Here is a 26,056-nt window from a genome sequence, read left to right as displayed (position 1 = left end):
TTCCACGTGACCACCCAAGCACTTTTTAAAAGTTGTGAGATTTCCAGCCTCAACTACTCTCCCTGCATTACATACCCCCACCACCCTCTGTGAGAAAAAGTTTTCTTTAAGTCTCCACTAAACTTCCTGCCCTTCACCTTAAAATTATGCCCCATTACTATTGAACTTTTGACTAATTGGAACTTTCTATCTACCCTGTCCATGTCCTTCATAATCGAATACAACCTCTATCAGAGTCCCCTCCTCAACTTTCTCTGTTCCAAAGGTATATTTGCATAGGCTTGTGAGTTTCCATTATCAAGAGAGATTGTACAAACTGGGGCTGTTTTCCTTAGAGCAGTGGAGATTGAGAGGGGACATGACTGAGATGTATAAAATTACGAGGGGCATAGATATGGCAAATAGGAAGAAACGTTGGAGGGATCAATGCCCAGGGGCCAAAGATTTAAGGTAAAGGTGGAAGGTTCAGAAGGGATATGAGGAAAAACATTTTCATCTTGAGGGTGTGGGAATCTGGAACTCATTGAACATGAGGGTGGTAGAGACAGAAACCCTCATAACATTGAAGAAGTATTTAGATATGCACTTATAAAGCAAAGGCATATAAGGCCATGGGCCAAGTGATGGAAGATGAGATTAGAATAGTTAGCTGGTTGTTTTTGCCTGCTGCAGACTCAATAGGCCAAAGGGCCTTTATCTGTGCTGTAGACCTCTGACTCTTATAAATTGTAATATACTACCTAAGGAAAACATCTAATTCCTCTTTATAACTGAATCATTCCAGCCAAGGCAACATCTGGTGAATCTCCTCTGCATCCCTCCAGCGCAATCACATCCTTCTTGTCGTCCGGAGACCAGTCTGCAAACAGTACTCTAGCTGTGGCCTCAATATTATCTTATGCTGTTCCATCACAACCTCGCTGTTCTTGTCTTCAATGCAAGTAACCCTTATGCCTTCTTAACCACTTTATCTATCTACCTATCCTGTTGTCTTCAAGGATCTATGGTCATACACGCCAAGGTCCCAATGATCTACTGTACTTTCTAGGATTCTACCATTCAATGTGTATTTCCATATCATAGTTACGAGTATGTTCACCAAACTGGGAAGTAGATTTATAGACATTTTGTCCCAAGTAGGTGACACCTTCACTGCTTTGGAGCTTCCTGTAAGGTGCTGCTGTACTGTGTCTTCTGGAATTTATTTTGTTCCGTTCCTGCTACTTCTGGTCGCCAATTCCGGTTGGTCGTTGAGGGGGTGTTTGCTGATGGATTCCATGATGAGCACCATGCTTCTAGACATTTCTAGAAGCAAGGCGCTCATCCACAGACTCTATTAACAAACACATAGTCTAAATCCAATATACCAGCCACCACAACGACTAACCGGAATTGGAAGCAGCAGGTATGAAGCTAAGGATTCTGGGTAATCCAAGATGGAGGATGGAAAAAATTTCTGGCTGTAAGACCTGCTCCTTCTTTTGAGGTATTTTAGGTGTTGGAGGTGATTTTCCCGAATTCCAGGAGCAGCAATTGCTGTTTTATATGCTGTTGCATTGTTTTGGAACTTTGGGAAAAAAAAGTCAAAGCAACAGCTGTTTTAAAAGGGAGAAGAGCAGACAAAGGAAGCACAGGACAGTGCAGGAGAGAGAGAACCTGCACAGTTTCCGTCTTTGCTGTTTGAATTTGTGTATCGCTGGACATCGGAGTGCATCTGGGAAAATTAACAAACAGTGAAATTCACAACTAATCTTGGAGGAACTGTTGGGCGAAGTTCACAGCACAGAATCAAATAAGTTAATTGTTGTTTAAAGTCTATCCAAGAGAAATGCTGTATTAGTGAGTACAGTGGGTTCTTTCTTGATTATATGTTTTTGGAGATAAGTCTCTTGATTAGACTTAAAATATAAGCCATAGCTATTAATTTAACCTGGAGCAGTGTTTGTGGAGGAATAAGACGGTGTTATTTTCTGGGTCTGTAGATTGTGAAGGAGCAAAAATGGCCTTTGCAGTGATATGTACTTCTTGTCAGGTATGGGAGTTTAAAGAGAGTTTAAGGGTTACTGTGGATTATATCTACCATAAATGCTGTTGGATGCGAATCATATCAGATCGAGTGGATCGGTTGGAGAGACAGATAGAAGCGATGAGGAATTTGCAACAGCAACAGTATATGATGGATGGCAGTTATAGGAAGGGGGGAAAGTCTCAGATACAGTCACATAGATGGGTTAACTCCAGGAAGGATAAGAGAGGTAGGCAGCTAGTGCAGGAGTCTTTTGTGGATATACCCATTTCAAACAGGTATGCTGTTTTGGAAAATGTAGGGGGTGATGGATTCTCAGGGGAACGTAGCACGAACAGCCAAGTTTCTGGTATTGAGATTGGCTCTAATGCAACGAGGGAATACGTCGACTTCCAAGAGATCAATTGTGTTAGGGGATTCTATAGTCTGAGGTACAGACAGACGTTTCTGTGGCAGCTGAGAAAAAGCAGAATGGTGTCTTGTTTTCCTGGTGCCAGGATCAATGATGTCTCAGAGAGGGTGCAGAATGTTCTCACGGGAGAGAGGGGCCAGCAGGAAGTCATTGTCCACATTGGAACCAACGATATAGGAAGGGAAAAGGATGAGATTCTGTAGGGAGATTACAGAAATTTAAAAAGGAGGTCCTCAAGGGTAGTAATATCTGGATTACTCCCAATGCTACGAGCTAGTGAGGGTAGGAATAGGAGGATAGAGCAGATGAATGCATGGCTGAGGAGCTAATGTATGGGAGAAGGATTCACATTTTTGGATCATTGGAATCTCTTTTGGGGTAGAAGTGACCTGAACAAGAAGGACGGATTGCACCTAAATTGGAAGGGGACTAATATATTGGCAGGGAAATTTGCTACAACTGCACGGGAGGATTTAAACCAGTAAGGTGGGGGTGGTGGGCCCAGGGAGATAGTGAGGAAAGAGATCGATCTGAGAACAGAAGTGAGTCAAACAGTCAGGGCAGGTAGGGACAAGGTAGGATTAATAAATTAAACTTCATTTATTTAAATACAAGGGGCCTAACAGGGAAAGCAGATGAGTTCAGGGCATGGTTAGGAACATTGGACTGGGATATCATAGCAATTACAGAAACAATGCTCAGGGATGGGCAGGACTGGCAGCTTAATGTTCCAGGATACAAATGCTACAGGAAGGATAGAAAGGGAGGCAAGAGAGGAGAGGGAGTGGCATTTTTTTGATAAGGGATAGCATTACAGCTGTGCTGAGGGAGGATATTCCCGGAAATACATCCAGGGAAGTTATTTGAGTGGAACTGAGAAACAAGAAAGGGATGATCACCTTATTGGGATTGTATTATAGACCCACCAATAGTCAGGGGGAAATTGAGAAACAAACTTGTAAGGAGATCTCAGCTATCTGTAAGAATAATAGGGTAGTTATGGTAGGGGATTTTAACTTTCCAAACATCGACTGGGACTGCCATGGTGTTAAAAGTTTAGATGGAGAGGAATTTCTTAAGTGTGTACAAGACAATTTTCTGATTCAGTATGTGGATGTACCTACTAGAAAAGGTGCAAAACTTGACCTACTCTTGGGAAATAACGCAGGGCAGGTGACTGAGGTGTCAGTGGGGGAGCATTTTGGGGCTAGCGACCATAATTCTATTCGTTTTAAAATAGTGATGGAAAAGGATAGACTAGATCTAAAAGTTCTAAATTGGAGAAAGGCCAATTTTGACGGTATTAGGCAAGAACTTTTGAAAGCTGATTGGAGGCAGATGTTCGCAGGTAAAGGGATGGCTGGAAAATGGGAAGCCTTCAGGAATGAGATAACAAGAATCCAGAGAAAATATGTTCCTGTCAGGGTGAAAGGGAAGGCTGGTAGGTATAGGGAATGCTAGATGACTAAATAAATTGACGGTTTGGTTCAGAAAAAGAAGGAAGCATATGTCAGGTATAGACAGGATAGATCGAGTGTATCCTTAGAGGAGTATAAAGAAAGTAGGAGTATACTTAAGAGGGAAATCATTAGGGCAAAACAGGGACATGAGATAGCTTTGGCAAATAGAATTAAGGAAAATCCAAACGGTTTTTACAAATATATTAAGGACAAAGGAGTAATTAAGGAGAGAATAGGACCCTCAAAGATCAGCAAGGAGGCCTTTGTGTAGAGCCACAGAAAATAGGGGAGATACTAAATGAATATTTTGCATCAGTATTTACTGTGGAAAAGGATATGGAAGATATAGATTGTAGGGAAATAGATGGTGACATCTTGCAAAATGTCCAGATTACAGAGGAGGAAGTGCTGGATGTCTTGAAATGGTTAAAGGTGGATAAATCCCCTGATCCGCTGTACCCTAGAACTCTGTGGGAAGCGAGAAAAGTGATTGCTCGGCCTCTTGCTGAGATATTTGTATCATCGATAATCACAGGTGAGGTGCCGGAAGACTGGAGGTTGGCAAACATGGTGCCACTGTTTAAGAAGGGCGGTAAAGACAAGCCAGGGAACTATAGACCGGTCAGCCTGACCTCGTTGGTGGGCAAGTTGTTGGAGGGAATCCTGAGGGACAGGATGTACATGTATTTGGAAAGACAAGGGCTGATTAGGGATAGTCAACATGGCTTTGTGCATGGGAAATCATGTCTCACAAACTTGATTGAGTTTTTTAAAGAAGTAACAAAGAAAATTGATGAGGGCAGAGCAGTAGATGTGATCTGTATGGACTTCAGTAAGGTGTTCGACAAGGTTCCCCATGGGAGACTGATTAGCAAGGTTAGATCTCATGGAATACAGGGAGAACTAGCCAGTTGGATACAGAACTGGCTCAAAGGTAGAAGACAGAGGGTGGTGGTGGAGGGTTGTTTTTCAGACTGGAGGCCTGTGACCAGTGGAATGCCACAAGGATCGGTGCTGTGTATTCTACTTTTTGTCAGTTACGTAAATGATTTGGATGTGAGCATAAGAGTTACAGCTAGTAAGTTTGTGAACGACACCAAAATTGGAAGTGTAGTGGACAGCGAAGAGGGTTACCTCAGATTACAACAGGATCTGGACCAGATGGGCCAATGGGCTGAGAAGTGGCAGATGGAGTTTAATTCAGATAAATGCGAGGTGCTGCATTTTGGGAAAGCAAATCTTAGCAGGACTTATACACTTAATGGTACAGTCTTAGGGAGTGTTGCTGAACAAACAGACCTTGGAGTGCAGGTTCATAGCTCCTTGAAAGTGGAGTCGCAGGTAGATAGGATAGTGAAGAAGGCTTTTGGTATGCTTTCCTTTATTGGTCAGAGTATTGAGTACAGGAGTTGGGAGGTCATGTTGCGGCTGTACAGGTCATTGGTTAGGCCACTGTTGGAATATTGCGTGCAATTCTGGTCTCCTTCCTATCGGAAAGATATTGTGAAACTTGAAAGGGTTCAGAAAGGTTTACAAGGATGAAGCCAGGGTTGGAGGATTGAGAGGCTGATCAGGCTGGGGCTGTTTTCCCTGGAGCGTCGGAGGCTGAGGGTGACCTTAGAGGATTACAAAATTATGAGGGGCGTGGATAGGCTAAGTAGGCAAAGTCTTTCCCCAGGGTGGGGGAGTCCAGAACTAGAGGGCATAGGTTTAGGGTGAGAGGGGAACAATATAAAAGGGACCTAAGGGGCAAGGTTTTCACACAGTGGGTGGTACGTGTATGGAATGATCTGCCAGAGGAAGTGGTGGAGGCTGGAACAATTGCAACATTTAAGAGGCATATGAATAGGAAGGGTTTGGAGGGATATGGGCAGGGTGCTGGCAGGTGGGACTAGAGTGAGTTGGGATACCTGGTCAGCGTGGACAGGTTGGACCGAAGGGTCTGTTTCCATGCCGTACATCTCTATGACTCTATGGCTCTAAATGACTTCCACAAGACACAGTACAGCAGTGCTTTACAGGAGGTTCCAAAGCACTGAAGGTGCCACTCTGACAGAGGGTAACTCATCTGCAAATCACCTTCCCAGCTTAGCGAACATACTCATAATTACAGCAACTGGCATCCGAGCTACAAATCTTTCCACAAACCTTGTATCCCCATGTCTTGTTAATCCCCCCCGACCAAAATTCATCGCCTCACACATTTCACTATTACATTCCAGTTTCCACTGTTCAGCCCATCTACCCAACTCATCTGTATTGCCCATAAACTAAGGCTTCTGTCCTCACTATTTACCACAACACCATAATGTGTCATATGCAAAAATTCCTGATCAAACCTCCTACAGTAAGGTCTTGATCATTCATGTACACAGAAAATGGCAGGGAACTTAATACTGACCCCTCTGGTGGGCCACTGGATACAGCTTGCAGTCACAAAAACATCCTTTTATCATCATCCTCTGTCTCCTGCTATTCAGGGAATTTTAGATCCAAATTGCCAGATTTCCCTGGACCTCTCATGCTTTTACCTTGCAAGGTCTTGTCAAAAACCTTACAAAATACATGTAGGTCTATCCATTGCCTGGCTCTCATTAACATATCGAGTCCGCTCCTTGAAAATCTCAATGAAATTATCACACCTGATCTTCCTCTGACAAAGCCTTGTTGATTAATTAATCCTTATCTTTCCCTCATCAAGTGAAGATTTTTCTGGTTCCTTATAAGATATTAGTTCAACCTACAGTTCCCTAGTACCACCATCTTGAACAACCACATTAGCTGCCAGATGCCATCCAGTTCTCTGGCATGTCTTGTGTCTCTGCTATGTCTTGTGTCTGGTCAAGATTTGAAAATTAATGTTAGAGGCCCTGCAATCCTGTTAGGGCGGCACGGTGGCACAGTGGTTAGCACTGCTGCCTCACAGCGCCTGAGACCCGGGTTCAATTCCCGACTCAGGCGACTGACTGTGTGGAGTTTGCACATTCTCCCCGTGTCTGCGTGGGTTTCCTCCGGGTGCTCCGGTTTCCTCCCACAGTCCAAAGATGTGCGGGTCAGGTGAATTGGCCATGCTAAATTGCCCGTAGTGTTAGGTAAGGGGTAAATGTAGGGGTATGGGTGGGTTGCGCTTCGGCGGGTCGGTGTGGACTTGTTGGGCCTGTTTCCACACTGTAAGTAATCTAATCTAATCTAATCTTCTCTCTTGCCTCCCACATCAGCCCTGGATACATCTCATCTCAGCCTGAGGACTTCTCCAATTTTAAACCCTCTTAAGTTGTTAACAATTGAGAGGGAGAAGCTATTATTTGTTTAAGCATATCACAAACCACTTCTGTGATTTCTAGAAATATATCATTCTTTACTAAAGTACTCATTTAAAACCTCAGCTACATCTCTCAGCTCCACGCAATTTGCCACTTAGGTCCTTAATGGGCCCTACTCTCCCATATTAGCCTCTTGTCCCTAACATACTTGTTATTATTTACATAAATGATTTGTAGATGCGTATAGGAGGAATGGTTAGTAAGTTTACAGATGACGCCAAAATTGGTGGTGTAGTGAACGGTGAAGAAGTTTATCTTAGAGTACAACAGATTTTGATCAGATGGGCTGGGTGGCAGATAGAGTTTAATTTAGATAAATGTAAGGTGCTGTATTTTGGTAAGACAAACCAGAGAGAACTTATACACCTAATGTTCGGGTCCTGAGGAGCACTGCTGAGCAAAGAGACCTGAGGGTGCAGGTTCATAATTCCTTGGAGGTGGAGTCACGGGTCACAGGTATTTGGTTCACTACCTTTATTGGTCAGTGCACTAAATATAGGAGTTAGGATGTCAATGGCTGCTAAAGCTACTTTTGGAATACTGTGTTCAATTCTAGTCTCCCTGCTATAGGATGATGTTGTTAAATTTGAAAGGATGCAGAAAAGGTTTACAAAGATGGTGCTATGGTTGGAGAGTTAGAGTGGTGCTGGAAAAGCACAGTAGGTCAGGCAACATCCGAGCAGGAAAATCAAAAGCCCGAAATGTCGATTTCCCTTCTCCTCTGATGCTGCCTGACCTGCTGTGCTTTTCCAGCACCACTCTAATCTAGACTGATCTCCAGCATCCGCAGTTCCCACTTTCGCCTTGGAGGGTTTGAGCTGTAGGGAGAGGCTGAATAGGCTGGTACGTATTTTCCCTGAAGCGTATGATGTTGAAGGCTGACCTTACAGAGGCTTATAAAATCATGAGTGCTTGGATAGGGGGAAGAGCCAAGGTCTTTTTCCTAATGGCAAAGGAGTCCAAAACTAGACGGCAAAGGTTTAAGGTGAGACAGGAAAGATATAAAAGGGACCAAAGGCGAAACCTTTCTGACGGAGTGTGGTGTGTGTATGGAATGAGCTGCCAGAGGAAGTGGTGGAGGCTGGTACAATTACAACATTTAAAAAAGCATCTGGACGTGTACATAAATAGGAAGGGTTTGGAGAAATATGGGTGAAATGCTGGTAGATTAATTTAGGATATTTGGATGGCATGGAGTTGGACGAAAGGGTCTCTTTCTATGCTATATAGCTGTACAAATTCATGATTCTAAAATTTCTTGGAATTTTCCTTTAATTTATCCAGGAGTGTTTTTTCTTGCCTACCCTCCTATCCCCACTCCCTGCCCCACCCCCCACCTAACTTCCTTAATTTATTTTCAAGTAATCTTCTCTCCATGTACCTCCAGGGCTTCTGGTGCTCTGAAGCCTTGGTATCTACAATAAGCCTCCCGTTTTCTCCTTCTCCAAACCTATACACTCCTGGATGGGGGACCCAGTGTAGGTTCTTGTCTCAGAAAAAAATGAGCAACATCCTCTGGATGTTTGTTATAAAGCTAGGTGAAGGTCAAAGGTATCAGATAGCACCACAGCATAACAGCTCCATCTGGTTAATAAGGTAGCACTTAGAGCAATCCTATCCAGAGCCATTGACCAGTGGAGATGCTAGCCTCCATTACTTGTCAGTTCACCTGACAGATAGTCTCAGCTGAGCTGCCATAGTGAAGAGGAGACAGTTCGGCCCACAAAATCAGAAACTAAAGTGACCAAGTCACTCTTGCATTACTCTTGGTTATATTTTAATAATATAGAAGCCTTACCAGGACTGAAAAGAACGATAGCCTTGAGGTACGCATACTCGAACCTATCGATACCCAGCCTGGCCATGTGGTTACAGAACTCCTGCAGCTTCCAAATGTGTTCCATCACCACTTTCACTCTGTCTGCAGAAAGCTTGTCTGTCAAAAGAGAAACAGCTTTCAGGACTAAATCCAGTTATCTAACAGCTTACCACGATCATGAGTTTAAAAACGGAAAATGCTGAAAATACTCAGCAGGTCTGGCAAAAAGAGGGGGATTTTTATGAGGGGGACAGGTTATTAGGAGATGGGAGAATTCTCAACTCTGCGGATATTTCTCTGTCGGGGAGGATCTGAGTCACGGGTTGGAAAGTAGTTGGCCAACCAGCTTGGCAGCTGGTGAGGTTGCCACAAGAGCGAGAGAGAGAACATTGGCCTGGGTATAGTGATGTATTTCCTATGTTTATATGAAAGTCAGGTCCTCAAACTCATAGCCCACATGCCCCTCCATTTATCTTGTAGTCAAAATGTCCACCATTTCTTTGCTTTTAAAATCATTCTCATCAGTTATCAATGAGCTCTTATTGTCTGTGACCACACTTCTCTCAAATATAAATGTTGGAAATATTGTGTTGATTTTACTATCCCTCACAAGTTTCTTATCATACTCCCTTCTCACTGTTCTGATACGTTCGTCATCCCTTTCCTCGTTTATCATCCATTGCTGGTTTTTTTTTCAGTAGGCACCTATATCCTTGTACAAAGGAACTTTAATTATCCGAAAACCAACTATCCAAAAATCGGATAATCCAAAGAAGATCTCAAGATCTCGACAAAAACATTACGTCAAAGACGTGTTTCCAATAGTGACCGCGTCTTTTATTTACAGTGATTAAACAGGCATTGTCTCCAAATGACTAACCTTCCGCCCTCTCTCTCTCTCTTCCCACACTTTCCCTGGGGTTCTACAGAGGAGTGTACCCTAACCTCACCCCGCCCCCCCCCCACCCCCCAACTTCCCCAGATAATCTCTCCAACATTGTCCTGTACAGGGCAAACGTGGAACCTGTCAAAAAGTTGTGTGTGGGGTTGTGGCTGTGTGTGTGTGTGTGTTATTTGGAGACTTACCTCACAAAAGCAGCAGCCTTATTGTTGGTGTCCAGTCTGGCCATCCCAGAGTGAGGGCGGGACAGTGCTGGACAGTGTTGGGTGGCGGGGCGAGCTGTTGGACAGTGTTGGGAGGCAGAGGATGGTGTTGGGAGGTGGGGAACAGTGTTGGATGGGGCTGGGGGGAGTGGGCAGGCGGTGGGTGGGGTTGGGGGGTTTGGACAGGGTTCTGGGAGCGGGCGGGGGCGGTGTTGGGGACGAGGGTTCGTGCGCTGTGTGCTGCTGCAGTCTCCTGAAGAGGGAGCAGACTTTATAAACTCCCAGCCCCAAAGGAAAGGCATTTAATTGATTAACCGAACAAAATAGTGCCCACCCATCTCATTCGGATAAACGAGGTTCCCCTGTGTTTTTTTTTAAACAAATTTATGCCTGAACACACTTGCTCAATTTACTACGAACAGACTGTGTCTGTTTGCATCCAAGTTAACCTTGTATTGATCTAGAATCTTTGTTGCTGTTTTACATTTCTTCCTATCAACCATTATGTTGAATTTGATTATATTGTGATCATTTTGATTTACACATGCAGTATTAGGTGGTCAACTAAACCTGATTTAGTACTCAATCTGGTATTGTAAAGACTATTACTTTTGTGCTTTTTGAAATGTAGACAAATAGGGAAGAACTGTTTTAAAACCGGTGTTTTGCAAGAGTCGCTGTATGTCTTGAAAAACAAAATAATCTGAATTGATGTTAAGCATCGTGTAAACAATTGTGTGACAAGCAGGAAGTGAAGTGGTTACAGACAAACTGGAGAAGAGAGATTCTGTATTCAGATGCAGCTGGGTGGCAACAAGAGGTTGATTGGTATATGGATTAGTGGAGAAAATGAGGACTGCAGATGCTGGAGATCAGAGCTGAAAATGTGTTGCTGGAAAAGCGCAGGTCAGGCAGCATCCAAGCAGCAGGAGAATCGATGTTTCGGGCATGAGCCCTTCTTCCTCTGAACGTCGATGCTCCTGCTGCTTGGATGCTGCCTGACCTGCTGTGCTTTTCCAGCAACACATTTTCAGCTATGGATTAGTGACCAGCTATTGAAGAAAAAGGCTTTTTGCCTTCCAACAACCATGTATTAGTCATTGGGAACTCCATAGATAGGCTCTGTGGGAATGAGACAAACTCGTGGTTGGTGTGTTGCCTCCCAGGTGCCGGGATTCGTGATGTCTCTCATTGTGTTTTCCGGATCCTTGAGGGGGAGAGGGTGCAGCCCTAAGTCATGGTCCACATAGGCTCCAACTACATAGGCAGGAAGAGAGATGGGGATTTAAGGCAGAAATTCAGGGAATTAAGATGGAATACTAGAACCTGGTTGCTAACTCTGGTTTGTTGCCCGTGCCACATGCTAGCAAGGCGAGGAATAGGAATTATCAATACAGGGATGATGTAGGAGGGAGGGTTTTGGATTCCTAGATAATTGGGGCTCTTTCTGGGGAAGGCGGGACCGCTACAAACAGAATGGTCTTCACCTGAACCAGAGGGGTACCAATATCCTGGGGGAATAATTGCTAATTCTCTTTGGGTTGGTTTAAACTAATTCAGCAAGGGATTTGAGTACACAGGAGGTTGAGAGTAGTTATGTCCGAAACAAGGTTTCCAGGTCACAAGAGGGCACTGGCTAGCAAGAAGTTGGTTTGAAGTGTATCTACTTCAACGCCAGGAGCATCCGGAACAAGGTGGGTGAACTTGCAGCATGGGTTTGTACCTGGGAATTCGATGTTGTGGTCATTTCGGAGACATGGGTAGAGGAGGGACAGGAATGGTTGTCGCAGGTTCCGGGGTTAAGATGTTTCAGTATGAGCAGAGAAGATGGTAAAACAGGGGTTGGTATGGTACTGTTAGTCAAGGACAGTATTATGGCAGCAGAAAGGACGTTTGAGGACTCATTAACTGATGTAATTGGGATTGAGGTTAGAAACAGGAGAGGAGAGGTCACCCTGTTGAGAGTTTTCTATTGGCCTCCGAATAGTTCCAGAGATGTTGAGGAAAGGATAGCAAAGATGATTCTTGATAGGAGCGAGAATGACAAGGCAGTTATTATGGGGACTTTAACTTTCCAAATATTGACTGGGAATACTACAGTACTTTAGATGGTTCAGTTCCGGTGCAACGAGTACAGGAGGGTTTCCTGACACAGTATGTAGACAGACCAACAAGAGTCAAGGCCACATTAGATTTGGTACTGGGTAATGAACCTGGCGAGGTTTTAGATTTAGAGATAGGCAAGACTTTGGTGATAGTGACCACAATTCAATTAGGTTGACTTTTGTGATAGAAGGGATAGGTATATATCGTAGGGCAAAAGTTACAGCTGGGGGAAAAGGCAAATACGATGCAATTAGGCAAGAATTAGGATGCATAGGATTGGGAAGGAAGCTGCAGGGGATGGGCACAATTGAAATGTGGAGATTATTCAAGGAACAGCTACTTCGTGTCCTTGAAAAGCATGTACTGTCGGGCAGGGAGGACGTTGTCGAGCACAGAAGCCGTGGTTTACTAAGGAAGTTGAATTTCTTGTCAAGAGGAAAATGAAGGCTTATGTAAAGATGAGATGTGAAGGCTCAGTTAGGACGCTTGAGAGTTACAAGTTAGCAAGTTACAGTTCAAGAAAGGGAGTAGAGACAACCTTGGTAATTATAGACCAGGGAGCCTTATTCGGTTGTGGGTAAATTGTTGGAAAAGGTCATAAGAGATACATCAACTAGCCACAAAACGACATGACCTTCTCTCCCTAGTATCCTTAGCTACAGATAAGGAAGGACACCACTTCGACTGGGACAACATATCCATTCTAAGACAAGCCAAACAGAGACACGTACGAGAATTCCTGGAAGCACGGCATTCCGGAATTCTTAGCAACAAATACATTGACTTGGACCCCATTTACCACCCCTGACAAAAAGAACAGGAAATGATGTCACCAGCCCAAGGAAACACAAACATATAAATAGAAAGCAGGAAACATCAGCAGTGCTTCGTCTGGAGGCTCACTGAAGATGTTACATGGTAGGGTGACAAAACATCTAAAAATGAACCTTTCAGCTCAGCAAGCAAACCTAGTGGTGTACAGCAAGGTCCACTGCTGTTTGTCATTTTTATAAACGACCTGGATAAGGGTATAGAAGGAAGGGTTAGTAAATTTGCAGAAAACAGAAAGGTTGGTAGTGTTGTGGATAGTGTAGAAGGATGTTATACAGATGGACATAGATAAGCTGCAGAGCTGGGCAGAGAGGTGGCAAATGGAGTTTAATGAGGAAAAAAGTGAGGTGATTCATTTTGGAAGGAATAACAGGAAAGAAGAATACTGGGCTAATGATAAGATTCTTAGTAGTGTAGATGAGCAGAGAGATCTTGGTGTCCAGGTACATAGATCCCTGAAAGTTGCCAGCCAGATTGATAGGGTTGTTAAGAAGGCATTCAGTGTGTTAGCTTTCATTAGTACAGGGATTGAGTTTCAGAGCCACGAGGTCAGCTGTACAGAACTCTGGTGCAGCCGCACTTGGAATATTGCAAACAGTTCTGGTCACCGCATTATAGGAAGGATGTCGAAGCTTTGGAAGGGTTTCCGGAGGATTTACTAGGATGTTGCCTGGTATGAAGGGAAGGCCTTATGAGGAAAGGCTGAGGGACATGACGCCGTTTTCATTGGAGAAAAGAAGGTTGAGAGGTGACTTGAGACATGTAAGATGATCGGGAAATTAGATAGGGTGGACAGTAAGAGCCTTTTTCCTCAGATGGTAATGGCTGGCATGACGGGGCATAGCTTTTAACTGAGGGGTGATAGATACAGGACAGATGTCAGAGGTAGTTTCTTAACTCAGCAGTAGGAGCATGGAATGCACTGCCTGCAACAGTAATAGACTCGCCAACTTTAGGGACATTTAAATGGTCATTGGATAGACATATGGACAAAATTGGAATAGTGCAGGTTAGATGGGCTTTAGTTTCACAGGTCGGCGCAACATTGAGTGCTGAAGAGCCTGTACTGCACTGTAATGTTCTATGTTATTGATTCTTGGATACACCTTGGGGGTTACGAACAAGACACAGAAAAGTGATCAGATCTCCAGCAGAACAGGAGTTATCTCCTGGTTCTCTGCAATCAAAGCCTACTTTAAACCTGAAGAAGATCAGTTTATCATCTTCCTTCATCAATTAGCTTGTAAGTCAAAGATCATTTATAAGTCAACCAGCCACCTTGTGCCTCTTGCAAACCAGTGGAAGTATCCAGAGAAAGATGACTGAAAAGCAATATTCTGACCAGCATATATACCATCTTCCATGAATAGTAACCGCTGAGCTGCCTCCCACATTTCTTCTGCCAATAATTTATTTTCCTCTATTTGTTTGTCCTTCTTTGTTTACAGAAAGATTAGTCTTAATTTGTACAGTAACATGCCGATGGTTTATAACTGTTTACCTGTAATCTATTTACTTAATAATAAATGGTAGTTCCTGTTAAGTACAGAAATCTGGTCCACGTTTCCAATCAACCTAAGTCTGAAAATCAGTTCAACGGTGGAATTTTGTACACATAATTTAAAATCTTTAACTTTTGTGACAATGCAGAGAATCACTGGGTTTGATTTCTAGCACACTACAGTGGTGCCACATGGCAATACACTCCTATGTTGGTGCTAAGTCATTGTTGTATAAAAATACCCTAAACTCACTTAGATGATTCATTACCTTTCTGAGATTTGCAAATCTGACTATTCTAAGTTAAATAAAAGTTAAAATCCCTTATTAAAAGGGGGTATTCTTGGGTCACTGCAGTAGAATCTCTACTTCTGTTGTGTCAGTATATATCCAAACAGATTAACACAAAAAACAAAATGCGTCAAGAACTCATTGCTCTTTTGCTACATGCATTCTATTTTCTCAACTTCTTGCAGATGCTATAAATGGGTATGCTTTATTCGCAGTGTTGCCCAAGTCTGTGAGGGTTATTACTGTCCACTTTCAATTCATTCTGTCTGCTGATAACCGAAGCATTTATATGAAAACCACATACCCATCTCACACCTGTCCTGTTTGAATATTTTCATTATCTTGTTCCTCTGTCCTGATCTGAGTGTTTCGTATAATTTTCTCTGGATGCTTCCACTGCTTTGCATAAGGCACAGTGTGGCTGCTTGACTTATAAATGGTCTCTGACTTATAAGCTAATTGATAAGGGAGACGATAAACTGATCTGCTTCAGGTTTAAAGTAGGCTTTGACTAGGCTAAAGGTGGCTGGACAGCTGGTTTGCATTGCAGAATGACACTAATAGCGTGGATTCAATTCTTGCAATGAGGATATCACGATGGACTCACTCTCTCAACCTCTTCCATACCTGAGGCTTGGTGACCCCCAGATTAAACCACCACCAGTCATCTTTCTCTAAAGAGAGCAGCCCCATGATCTGACAGGACCATTAAATACTAAAGCACAATTTCTGTTTTTCTACTTTCATTGTCTGCACTAGTTTTTGAACTTTTTTCTCATTATCTACTGTACCTGGGCTGTGACCCTCCCATTTACTTAGACTATATTACTACACTCCTTCTGACTGCTGCGCAAATCCTTTTCACAGTGGACCCCTATCCTTGCCATTGGTTCAGCTTTTTCCAATGTTACAGTTTCTTATTCTGACTGTGCTTCCAGTGTTGCCTGCACTGGATCCTTTTCCCACATCAATTCTTCACTTCAGTAATCTGTTTTGCACATGGTTTAGGTAATAATCCAGAGATTATAACCTTCAAGATATTGTTCTGCAATTCAACAAATAGTTTCTGTTTTTTATCCTCTCACAAAGTCTTCACTTTGATGTTGCTCTCATGAATCACAATGAATGAATCCTCTAACAACCTTCCAAGTCAATTCAAGATATTCTTCAACCTGATATCTGGTAGGAAACATACCATCTGAAACTCTTAATCCTGTTAACCGGAGAATGTTATCTAGTTGCTTTTTATTGAAATCCCTGCAAAATTTGATTAACTGCTCTTATTTTTACCCTTTCATAGGTATGACCAGAGAAGCCAGAATGTGTTGCTCAGTACACTTTTTTTGAGACACTGTAGTTTGTTCTGTAGGGATTTGGTACAACTGAGTAGCTTGTTAGACCACTTAGAGGCAGAAGCAATTTGCTAGAATGGCTCCAGGATTGAGAAATTCAGTGATGAGGATACATTGAAGAAGTTGGTATGTTCTCCCTGGAGAGAAAAAACATTGAGAGGAAATCTCAGAATTTCAAAATCATGAGCAGGCTGGATAAAGCAGACAGGGAGATGCTGTGCCTAATCATAAAGCAAAAAAAGACAGAAAGAATCAAAGACCTTAAGTGAAATGCAGAAGAAGCAAGGGAATGTTTTTTCTTACTCAGCGGGTTTTTAGGTCATGGAATGCACCACCTAGTAATATGGAGGCAGGTTCAACTGAGATGGTGGATGATTATTTGCATAGAAATGATGTGCAGTGATCTAGGGAAAAGGAAGGAGATTGACACTGGATAACAGAACTGGTACAAGTATGATGAGTTGAATGGCCTCCTTCTCCATCGTAATGATTCTGTGAGGACAACCAGCTTGTAGAGAATCTGTAAGCCTAAAGGGTTCTTTTTAGATGGTATGTTCCCAGCTGATGATAATGCAGGGCATATTAGATTCTCTCCAGAGTGAAACCCTTTCTGATAAATCACATGTTTAACGTTTTGTTTAAAATGGGTGGTTAGCTTGGTGATTAGTCTCTAAAACACATTCACACAAGGTTGATGTTCTTTAACAGCAGAACAGAAGTTTATTACACAAAATAGGTAAACACATAAAGCTACTTATAGATAGACCAGTTCACAGAAACATCAAAACAAAATTTTAACCTGTTTCCCAACACTATCTGTACAGAGACTCAATTCTAGAGGAACACCGATCAAATCTCAGCCGTCTAAATCTTTACCAAATGCTTTCGAGTCTTTCCCTTCGACTGTTGAGATAAATACCTTTGAACCTGATGGCACAAACCCCTCACAATTCTGATGGCCTCAACTCTCTCTGTTCTAACAAATTGAACATTTCTATCAAAACTCTCCTGGTTTGGACCCCCGGGTTTTGACTTGGTTCTCCTGCTTGGAGAAACTGCTCTACCTTATGAACCCAATCTGGGCTCTTCTGAACTAAAACCTTGAATCTTCTGTTCTGAAGTCAAAACTAAATGAATTGCCTTAAGGTATTCTGCTTTTCATAAATGCAACAGTATAAAGCAGCTGATCCCCTTAGTTGAAGGGTCAATAACAACGGGGCATACTTTTAAAATGAAAGGTGAGAGGTTAACATGTGATTTAAAGAAAACACCAGAATCAGGAATGCACTGCCTGGCAGGGTAGCTAAAGCAGGTAAATTCGCAAACTTAATGTCTTAACACTTAAGGCGATCAGCTAAGTACGGGAAATTGTGACTTGTACAGATTTAGAGTTGGCTTTTGTCAGTGTAGATTCTATGAGCTGATAGGTCTCTTCTGAACTGTATGATTCATACAGTTAATGAATAAAACTGTAATATTTTATTCATTAACACTGTAGGGGTGCTTTGAGCTATTCAACTGCAGTCACGTAAGTTTTGGAACTGATGTACTTACATCACTGTTTTAAATTGACTCTCTAACCTTTTGAAAATAAATCCTTCACAGGATATGGGACTTCACAGACCCATATCCATCTGCCTCTATGTTGAAATCAAAATCTAAAAAAAAAACATACATAACATACACCTTTCATCACAATGATATTTAAAACAATCATTGACAGTTTCTTGATCACCATTACACAGGCTAGATTTATAATCCAGATATGTTAATTGAAATAAAGTTCCAACCAGTCACTGTGATGGGATTTGAATCTGCATCCCCAAAGAATGGACCTCTGAATCAAATCACGTCACCACTATGCCACAATCTCCACCAAAGGTTTGGGAAAGGGTGAATTCCTAAGCAGTAAGGGAAATAGCAAGGCTCTAGGGATGCACAGTGCTTTGGTAAAAGGAAAGCTTGTGTCAGGAAGTGACAGTCAGCGTAACAAAGAAAATACACCATTAGTGATTGAGGTAACATCAGGAAAGAACAAAAAAAACTAAAGTCTCTCTATCTCAAACAAATTAGGTGATTTAAGCATGAATATCTAAAATCCACTACAGACATATGATTGTAAAATGACAAAGTTGAGAACATTTCTTCTGGAAGTGATAAGCAAAAGGAAGCGGTAGAAGGGTAGCCCTGATAATTGTAGATGGTTGCAGACAGTAGAGAGTAAGGATCTTAACTCAGAACTGGAAACACCATCACTTGCATGATCCCCTTTGAGCTACTCACCATCCTGACTTGGAAATAGACTGCTGTTTCTTCATGTTGCTGGGTCAAAATTCTGGAACTCTATCTACACCAAATGGACTAGGGTGGTTCAAGTCAACAGCTCACCAACACCTTCTCAAGTGCACGTATGAATGGGCAATAAATGCTGGTCCAGCGAATGACACTCACATCCCATGAATGATTAATTAAATAATCAAATAGCATCAATTTGGATTGAACTAAGGAAAAAGACATGGGCAGATAATATTAGTGGGAGAAAGCAAAGAACTGTAATGTTGAAGAGTTGAAACTAGAACAGAAATTGCTATAGAAACTCAGCAGGTCTGACAGCATCTGTGGAGAGGAAGCAGTTAATATTTTAAGTCCAGTGACCTTCTTCAGAAGGGGAGTTGTTTTGGTATCAATGTGGTTGTCCCTTGATGTAAGGATGACGTCTACCCAGAGCCGTGAGTTTCCGCTGCGAGTCTTTGTGTGGCTGAACAGGCTAATCACCGATTCATAGATCTTTGGGGACACGTGGCAGGATATATCATGAGGTGGGTATCAATCGTGCAGAATTTGCTTCCTTTTCTGATTTCCTTTGCCAACAGTCTGCCTCATTATAAGGCATTTGAATTCAAAGCATCTTGCAGCTCAATGGAAAAGTTGGCAACATTCTGAATAATTGGTGTCAAGTTCTTCCGAGAGATTCATAAGAGCTTCAGAGTAGCTTTAAATTAAAGGGAATTGATTATTGGGCCTGAACAGCAGTGGTAATATTTAGCAGATATAAATCTGGAAATTAGAGGTGTTTCTAACAAGGGTGATTTATTAATCCTCAAGGACATTAATCTTTTAAAAACTGGCAAATAAAACTTACAGTAGTAGTGTTAAGCTAAGTTCACGAATGGAGACATGATACTATAAGTTTTCCAGATAAATACATCCTGTTCTTGTGCTGTACTATAATAAAGGGGCCTTTTGCAAAGAGTGGCCACAATCTGGTAGAATTTTATGAGTTTAAAAGTAATTAAGTACAATAGTAGGGTTTTAAAATCGAAATTAAATAAACTATATAGATATGAAGGGTGACGATGACTAGTGGTACTATCTCTGGACCATTAATCCAGAGATCCAGATAACGTCTGGAAGCCGGATTTGAATGCCGCCATTGCAGATGGAGGAGTTTGAATTCAGTAAATATCTGGAATTAAGAATCTAACGATGATCATGAATCCATTATCGATTGTTGGAAAAATCTATCTGGTTCACTAATGCCCTTTCGGGAAGAAAACTGCAATCCTTACCTGGTCTGACCTACATGTGACTCCAAATCCATAGCAATGTAGCTGACTCTTAACAGCAATTAGGGATGGGCAATAAATGCTGCCTAGCCAGCAATGCCCTCATCCCATGAATGAATAAAGGAAAAAAAGATTGGGAGATAAAGTAGAAAGCAACATTAAAAGACATTAAGATTGACAACTTCACTGTCCCACTCATCTACACTAATCTACCTTGATCAGAATCCGCTGCATTTCGCTCGGGTTCTCACTGACATTGTTATTAAACGGGCTGACAAGAATGGTGCAGTTGTTACTGGATAAACTAATCACTACATTGCTCAGACTAAACACCAACTCTCCAAAGATTCCTGCTCCCTACGCTGGTGTATGTCTCACCCTCAGTTTTGTTATCTTACAGCATGGAATATAGTTTTAAGAGACATGCTCTTGATATCATTGCTAAATCTTAGTATGTGACCTGAGGGAATGAAGATCTCTTAACTCCACCTTACCCTGGATCATTTGGACCTACACCCATACTCTGATTAGATCAGATTAGATTACTTACAGTGTGGAAACAGGCCCTTCGGACCAACAAGGCCACACCGACCCGCCGAAGCGCAACCCACCCATACCCCTACATTTACCCCTTACCTAACACTACGGGCAATTTAGCATGGCCAATTCATCTGACCCGCACATCTTTGTGACTGTGGGAGGAAACCGGAGCACCTGGAGGAAACCCACGCAGACACGGGGAGAACAAGCAAACTCCACACAGTCAGTCGCCTGAGTCGGGAATTGAACCTGGGTCTCAGGCGCTGTGAGGCAACAGTGCTAACCACTGTGCCACCGTGCCACCTGATGTTACGGGCGATATTTTAAGTGCTGTTGCGTCTGGAAAAACACCCTGACAGAGGTAAACTTAGACACTAAACATCAAGCCATTGTTTCCAGCCTAGTCACTGAATTCATCCTCTCAGCAATCTTCCCGCTAAGTTTCCCACCTCATAGTCCCCCAACCATGTATCGCCTGTTTCAATCATGTTCTCCAGATCTTTAAAAGGACTCTAGGTAGACAAATTGTTTCAGCCTCTTCCTGTCCCAATAAACTGATTTCTTCCAAACTCGACAGTTTTTTTTCCTCCCTTGTCCAGTCTTTGGGCAGCATGATTACTTAATGGTTAGCACTGCTGCCTCACAACACCAGGGACCCAGGTCTGATTCCAGCCTTAGGTGACTCTGTGAGGTTTACACATTCTCCCTGTATCTGCATTGATCTCCGCCGGTGCTCCTGGTTTCTCCCACAGTCCAAACATATAAAGTCTAGGTGGATTAGATGCAATTAATGCAGGGTTATGGGGAATAGAGTGGAGCGTGGGTCTGGGTAGGATTCTCTTTGGAGGGTCACTGCAGATTCAATAGGCTGAATGGCCTCTGTCTGAACTGTAGGGATTCTGATTCCTACTGGCGTCCAGGCCTCCATTTGTTGAGAGGTGCAAAGGAGGAGCGGAAGACTACTGGGAAGGTGAGTAAAACACAACATTTTTTTAACAGAGCGGCAAGGCAGGAGTGTGGAGAGAAACAGGGGCGGCTGGGAACTTTTAAAGTGGGTGAGAGACCCAAGACCCTACACCATAGGGCCTCCCTCCTACCCACCTTCTCTAACCTTACTAAAAGTCTGTAAACTCGTAAGTTTTCAGGTTTTCTCTTTTTTTTCCCTTTTCTTCTCTTCCTTTGTTTAGACCTGTGCGGGATTTCAGGCTAGCAGGTAAGGCTGAAAGGGCAGTCGCATGTCCCTCCTGCAGAATGTGCCAGGTGACAGACACTACACATGTCTCTGCTGACCACATATGCAAGAAGTGCACCCAACTCCAGCTCGTCGAAAACCAAGTTAGGGAACAGGAGCTGGATGGACCACGGATCATCTGGGAGGCTGAGGGGGGAAATTGCGAGGACGTACAGGGAGGTGGTCACTCCCCAGGCACAGGATAAGGACAGCTGGGTTACTGTCAGGGGAAGGAAAGGGAACTGACAGACAGAACAGGGATCCCCTGTTGCCGTTCCACTCAGCAATAAGTATACCGTTTTGGATACTGCTGGTGGGGACAGCCTACCAGGGGAAAGCCATAGATGTCAGGTCTCTGTCACTGTGGCTCAGAAGGGAAGGGGGGAAAATAGAAAAACGCTAGTGGTAGAGGACTCAATAGTTAAAACGGATTGACAGGAGATTTTGTGGTCAGGACCAGAAGGTATGTTGCCTCTCCGGTGCCAGAGTCCTGGATGTCACCGATCGGGTTTACAGATTCTGAAGGGGGAGGGTGAGCAGCCAGAAATTGTGGCACATATTGGCACCAATGATATAGCCAGGAAAGGGATTGTGGATCTGAAAAGTGACTACAGAGAGCTAGTCGGAAGCTGAAGAGCATGACGAGTAGAGTAGTGATCTCAGGTTTGCTACAGGTGCCACGGGATAGTGAGGTGAGGAACAGTCAGTGAATGCAGCTTAACATGTGGCTGCGAGGCCGGTGCAGGAGGGAGGGCTTCAGATACCTAGACCATTGGGATATCTTCTGCAGAAGGGGGACCTGTACATGAAGGACGGGTTGCACCTGAACAGGAGGGGCACAAATCTCCTGAGTGGGAGATTTGCTTGTGTGGGTCGGGAGGATTTAAACAAATTTGGCAAAGGGGTGGGAATCAGAGCTACATATCTGAGAGCCGGGCATTTGTAGATGGGGCAGTGACAGGATGTAGTGAATCTATTTGGAAGGTTTCTCACATGATGAAACAAAGGTTTTCTACTCATCCCCAATAGCAGTAGGGAGATAGAAGAACTCATAGACCAGCGGATTTTGGAAAAGTCAGATGTAGCAGGGTTGCTGTTATGGGTGATTTCAACATTCCCAATATCGACTGGAATCTCCTAAATGCAGATGGTTTGGATGGAGTAGTTTTTGTCAGGTGTGTTCAGGAGGGTTTCCTTACTCAACATGTAGACAGACCGACGAGGGCCATTTTGGATCTGGTGCTCGGCAATGAGCCAGCACAGATGTCAAATCCCACAGTGGGAGAAAAATATGGTGACAGCGACCACAACTGCCTCACATTTACCATAGCCTTGGAGAGGGAAAGGAGCAGTTACCAAGGGAAAATATTTAATTGGGGAAAAGGAAATTATGACACTCTCAGACAGGAGTTAGGAAGTACAGACTGGGAGCAATTGTTCCACAGAAAGGGCACAGCAGACACGTGGAGACTACTTAAGGAGCAGCAGTTGTGAGTGATGCACAAATTTGTTCCTCTGAGACAGGTAAGAAGGGGTAAGATTAAGGAACCTTGGATGACAAGAACAGAGGAGCTTCTCGTCAGAAGGAAGTTTACATAAGGTGGAAGAAGCAGCTTTAGAGGATTACATGCTTGCTAGAAAGAAGCTCAAAAATGGACTGAGGAGAGCCAGAAGGGGGCATGGAAAAAGCTTGACAAGAAGGATTAGGGAGAACCCAAAGGCATTTCACTCATACATGAGAAATAAGAGAATGATCAGGGAGAAGGTAGGGCCAATTAGGGATAGCGTAAGGAATATGTGTATGGAGTCTGAGCAGAGTTTTTTGCTTCGGTTTTCATCAAGGAAAGGGACCTTGTTGTGAATGAGAACTTTGAGGAGCTGAGATACAGGCTTGAACAGATCAAGACTGATGAAATTGATGTGCTGGAAATTCTGGCAAACATTATGATTGATAAGTCCCCAGGGCCAGACCAGATTTACTTTTGGTTGCTCCGGGAAGTGAAAAAGGAGGTTGCTAAGCCACTGGCGAAGATCTTTGCTTCCTCACTCTCCACCAGAGTCATACAGGAGGACTGAAGGAGGCAAATGGTGTTCCTCTTTTCAAGAAGGGTAATAGGGCAATCCCAGGCAATTACAGACCAGTCAGTCTTAGTCTATGGTCAGCAGGTTTTGGAAAGAATTCTGAGGGATAGGACTTACGATTATTTGGAAAAGCACAGCATGTTTAAAGGCAGTCAGCATGGCTTTGTGAGGGGCGGGTCATGCCTCACAAATCTTATTGAGTCCTCTGAGGAGGTGTCAATACTGGTCGACAAAGATCGAGCAGTGGATGTGGTGTATATTGACTTCAGCAAGGCATTTGATAAGGTTCCCCGTGGTAGACTCATTCATACAGTCAGCAGGGTATGGGATACAATGAGATTTGGCTATGTGGATTCAGAATTGGTTGGCTGACAGAAGGCAGAGAGTGGTTGTAGATGGACAGTATTCTGCCTGGAGGTCAGTGTTAAGTGGTGTCCCACAGGGCTCTGTTCTTGGGCCTCTGTTTCTTGTAGCTTTTATAAATGACTTGGATGAGGAGGTTGAGAGGTGGGTTAGTAAATTTGCAGATGACAGTTGGAGGTGCTGTCGATAGTATCGAGGGCTATTGCAGGCTGCAATGCGACATAGGATGAAGCGTTGGACTGAGAAATGACCTGGATAAATGTGAAGTGATACATTTTGGAAGGTCGAACTCGAATGCTGAATATAGGATTAAAGACAAGATTCTTGGCAGTGTGGAGGAACAGAGAGATCTTGGTGTTCAAGTACATAGATCCCTCAAAGTTGCCACCCAAGTGGATAGGATTGTTAAAAAAAGCATATTTTGGCTTTCATTAACAGGGGGATCGAATTTAAGAGCTGCGAGGTTTTGCTACAGCTCTACAAGTCCCTGGTGAGACCACACTTGGAATATTGTGTCTAGTTCTGGTCGCCCTACTATAGGAAAGATACAGAGGCTTTGGAGAGGGTGCAAAGAAGGTTTACCAGGATGCTGCCTGGACTGGAGGGCTTGCCTAATGAAGACAGGTTGAATAAGCTCGGACTTTTCTCTCTAGAGAGAAGAGAAAGGGAAGTGACCTGATCAATGTGTACAGGTAATGAGAGGCATGGATAGAGTCAATAGCCAGAGACTTTTCCCCAGGGCAGGCAGGGGAGGTCATAGTTTTAAGATATTAGGAGAAAGGTATAGAAGGGACGTCAGAGGTAGGTTCTTTACGCAGAGAGTTGTGAATGCATGGAATGCATTGCCAGCAGTGGTGGTGGAAGCAGAGTCATTAGGGTCATCTTAGCGACTGCTGGAAATGCACATGGACAGTGGTGAATTGAGGAGTGCGTAGGTTAGGTTCTTTTAATTTACATTAGGAATAATCCTCGGCACAACATTGTGGGCCGAAGGGCCTATTGTGTTCTATACTTTTCTATGTTCTATGATTCTCTTTTCACCTGCATTCTTCTGACTCTTTTTGTCTTTCAAACAATTATCTTACATCAAATCTCTCTCTCTCTCGCTCATTCTCCATCTCCAGCTCCACCGGGATGGTCTGACAGCTCTCCAGTTGCCATCCATCAGCATGCCACTACACTTGGGTGGGCTTATTCACACAGTAAACAAGTTTTCCTTTAATTCATTCTCACTTCCCCTAAACAAAGTTAATGCCGTGCAAAACCACGCAGTCCTTGTCACGTCAGTTTTCTTTTTAGAACTATTGTGGCATTGTTCATTCCAGTCCTACTCTGGACCCCTTCCCTCAACTTTCTTTCTAATATGTTGTTGACTGCAATATATGCTGTGTCCTGCTCTCGCCCTGATCAATTCTTCTTCTAATTTCCACTCTGCTTTGAAAACATGAGGACAGGTAAGTTCCCTGGGTCAGATGGAATATACCCAAGGTTACTATGGGAAGCTCATGGACAAAGACGAGAGTAGTCCTATAGGAAGAGTGCTAAATTGGGGGAAGGCCAACTATAGCAAAATTCGTCAGGAGCTGGGGAATGTGAATTGGGAGCAGCTGTTTGAAGGGAAATCCACATCTGATATGTGGGAGACCTTTAAAGAGAGACTGATCAGAGTACAGGACAGACACATCCTTATGAAAATAAGAGATAGAAATTAAAAGATTAGGGTATCATGGATGACATGTGAAATTGAGAGACGAGCTAAGAGGAAAAGGATGCATATATAAGGTCTAGGTGACTGAAAACAGACAAAGCTTTGGAAGGATATCAGGAATGTAGAACCCATCTGAAATGAGGAATTAAGAGGGCTAAAAGGGGTCATAAAATATCTTTAGCAATTAGGGTTAAGGAAAATCCCAAAGCCTTTTGGTCATTTCTAAGGAGCAAGACGATAACTGGAGAAAGGGTTGGCCCACTCAAGGAGAAAGGAGGAAAGTTAGCAATGGAGTCAGAGAAAATAGTGAGATTCTTAACGAATATTTTACATTGGTATTCA

The 26,056-nt window shown here is 43.2% G+C and overlaps 1 protein-coding gene across 4 annotated transcripts in view; it reads right to left on the bottom strand.

Moving 5' to 3' along the window:
* LOC132822429 (nuclear receptor subfamily 2 group C member 2-like) overlaps window positions 1-26,056 on the bottom strand; it is a 198,593-nt gene that overhangs the window by 3,847 nt on the left and 168,690 nt on the right. For 3 of the 4 annotated variants that reach the window (XM_060835809.1, XM_060835810.1, XM_060835812.1), the window contains one exon: window positions 9,020-9,157. The exons of the other annotated variant lie outside the window; for it this stretch is intronic. In XM_060835809.1, the coding sequence (XP_060691792.1) occupies window positions 9,020-9,157 (138 nt within the window). The remainder of the gene's footprint in view (window positions 1-9,019; window positions 9,158-26,056) is intronic. 4 annotated transcript variants of the gene reach the window in all.

Source organism: Hemiscyllium ocellatum, chromosome 14 (assembly GCF_020745735.1).
Source record: "Hemiscyllium ocellatum isolate sHemOce1 chromosome 14, sHemOce1.pat.X.cur, whole genome shotgun sequence".
In the NCBI taxonomy this organism is placed as follows: Eukaryota; Metazoa; Chordata; class Chondrichthyes; order Orectolobiformes; family Hemiscylliidae; genus Hemiscyllium; species Hemiscyllium ocellatum.
This window is presented reverse-complemented; position numbering and strand designations above follow the sequence as displayed.